This window comes from Cynocephalus volans, chromosome X (genome assembly GCF_027409185.1).
Source record: "Cynocephalus volans isolate mCynVol1 chromosome X, mCynVol1.pri, whole genome shotgun sequence".
NCBI lineage: Eukaryota > Metazoa > Chordata > Mammalia > Dermoptera > Cynocephalidae > Cynocephalus > Cynocephalus volans.
In genome coordinates, this window is record NC_084478.1 from 35,645,712 (window position 1) to 35,648,543 (window position 2,832).

The following is a 2,832-nucleotide window of genomic DNA, read 5'->3' on the forward strand; positions in this document are numbered from 1 at the left end:
CGGCATCCACCAACATTAACACACACTGCACATTTATCATTCACTCCTAGGTTACACAACAGTATGAGCCAAGCAGCTAGGGGTTCACAACAGGTCATGTAAGGAGACGCACAAGTTCTCCCAACTCACCCTCAGGGTCATCATTGTCCTCAGCTTCAGAAGCAGGGGTGGCCTCTTGCTGTACTTTAGTGTCCAGCATGTCTGTCTTTTCTGTTGGTTCTCAAAGCCATGCTGCACCATGGAGTGCCTGGTCCATGTTGACTCAGTGCAGTAAGTAGCAGCCAGTACCGCAGGCCAGCCACACACTGGGACTCCTCATCTTTCACCATGGAGCTCAGTTCCCTGAGAGCTTTCTCCATGCTCTCAGGGATCCATCCACTTGGTACCACGTTTCCAGTGGAGCCCAAGTCAACAGGAATGCTGCCACCAGGTACCACATGCTCGAGGCAGCCACATTTCCTCCCCCTCCTGAGGGGCTTGTGGCTCCCTTACCTGCTCATCCTGCAGAAACTATACCAATTATCAGGCAGGAATCTCCGATCCTTCTGCCCCTTCCTGGGCAGGTCATGAGTCAGGTAATCAAAAGAAGATACTAGCAGCTTTATGGAAGGTAGACATACTTTATTCTTCAGATATGTGCTTCACAGACATGCTTGATTCTCAGACAGAAGCTCAGGATCTACTCCACTGACCCTCTATGCTCTACCCTCCTTCCATGCTCCACTGACGAGCAGTTCAGAGCAATTACCTTTATGCTCTTAGTACACAATAGCAGCCACAAGCCAAGCATTATATAATCACAGCAATCATGCTGAATCAGTAAATGGGCATAGATATGGAATTACACTACTTTTATAACTTGTTTCTAGTGAATGTGCTGAATCTTGCCCATTTGTAACAGATGAAAAGCAAGAGATACTGACTAAATTTTTCTACTTTCCTCACAGGGGTGCTCAGCCCACTGCAGTGGGAAGAGAATCCCCCTCCTGTACTTATATTCTCTTTGGGGATAGACGCCAGAATTTGCCTGCTGCTGTGACACCTAGCACTTATAAGGCACCTCAGGAAGCCTCATCTACTACCAATTCTACTGCAGCTGTTTCAGATGAAGTTGCCAACAGCTAAGATAGGAAAATTTCAAATTCTTTGCAGAGAATTAAGATCTTCTGCAAAGACCCTTTAAACAAGAAAGTGGTTCTGTCGGTACAGTTCCTGCTGCGGAAGTATCAAAAGAAAGAGTCAATTACAAAGACAGACATGCTGAAGTTTATTATCAAAAAGTACAAATATCACTTCAATGAAATCTTCAGAAGAGCCTCTGAGCACATGGAGCTGGCCTTTGGTGTTGATTTGAAGGAAATGGATCCCATCAGGCATTTCTCTGCCCTTGTCAGCAAACTAGACCTCACCTTTGATGGAACAATGAGTGAGGAAGAGAATATGCCCAAGACTGGCCTGATGATTGTGCTGAATATGATCTTCATGAAAAGCAACTGTGCCCCAAAGAGAAGATCTGGGAAGCGCTGAATATAATGGGTGTATATGCTGATAGGAAGCACTTCATCTATGGGGAGCCCAGGAAGGTCATAACCGAAGATTTGGTATAGCTAAAGTACCTAGAGTACCAGCAGGTGCCCAACAGTGATCCTCCAAGCTATGAATTCCTGTGGGATCCAAGAGCCCATGCTGAAATCAGCAAGATGAGAGTCCTGGAGTTTTTACCCAAGGTCTGTGGTACTGTCCGTAGTGCCTTCCCTTCTCGGTATGAAGATGCTTTGAGAAATGAGGAAGAAAGAGCTCAAGCCAGAGTTTCAGCCAGGGCCCGTGTCATTGCCATGGCCACTGCATGTTCCAGGGCCATGTCCAGCAGCTTTTCCCATGCTAAGTGAAATCTTTGGCTGATTCTTTACTCTTTGGTTGATAAGGTCTGCCAGTGTCCTAATAAAGAAGAGCCACAGTGGGGCGGGAGGGGATAAGTGTATATCATCATTGTGTTACTGTTGTATATTGATAACATAGAGTTTTACCTTTTTTTTTTTTTTGGTAGGTTATATTTCAAATGTTGAAGTCTGAAGAAGATTGTTTTCTTTGTGGAAGAAAAGCACAATCAAAGTGCTAAGTAGTGGGTGGCCAGAGTGAATCTGGAAGGAACACAGTGTATATTATCTTTGAGATCCTATTCTATATGTGTAATATCTCAAATGATGATCTGTTCTTTGTTTTATATTTCAAATTTTATTTGTTTTAATAGGTTTCAATAACTTCAGAATAGGTTTATTAATGACTTTGGTTACAAACTTATTGCTGTTTAATAGGTTTAAGAGTAGGAGTTTTATTATTTCGTAAAAAAAAAAAAAATTGGGAAACTTTTTTTTAATATATATATTTAGTGAACCAGAACAAGAAAACGTGGCATTGGAATAAGTATTTCCTTGGAAATGTGAAAGAATTTAGCAGTAAAATTTGGAAGATTAAGAAATGGAAAAAGAGTGAAAGATGTTCAGTTCTTGGTTTCCTTTATCCGTTTTAGTCTGTTTTATAGAAGTAAAAGATACATACCTGGATTTGCTTAGCTTACTAAAGAATGTAGAAAAATAAAATGTTTATAAACTAGAATTTATGCTCACTGACTCATTCATTTGCCAAATATTAATTGAGTTTTTGCTTTTTAAAAGTCATTTTGTTAGAAATGGGGAAACTAGGATACGAAACACCAGCCCCTACTTAGAATTTTAAGTCAATAAATAGTAATCATCCAACTGTGGAAGACTCCCCCTTGTACAAATTAAGTAACTCATCCTCAAATGGCGGAAATTTTATTTAGTCTTACTT

At 41.2% G+C, this 2,832-nt stretch overlaps 1 protein-coding gene across 1 annotated transcript; it reads left to right on the forward strand.

Annotated features, from left to right (window-relative positions):
* Window positions 1–238: 238 nt before the first annotated feature.
* LOC134367849 (melanoma-associated antigen B18-like) lies at window positions 239–1,889 on the forward strand. Its single transcript, XM_063084533.1, is given in 4 exon segments — window positions 239–270; window positions 948–1,110; window positions 1,153–1,498; window positions 1,501–1,889. Coding segments are annotated over 4 exon segments (930 nt in total).
* Window positions 1,890–2,832: the final 943 nt, after the last annotated feature.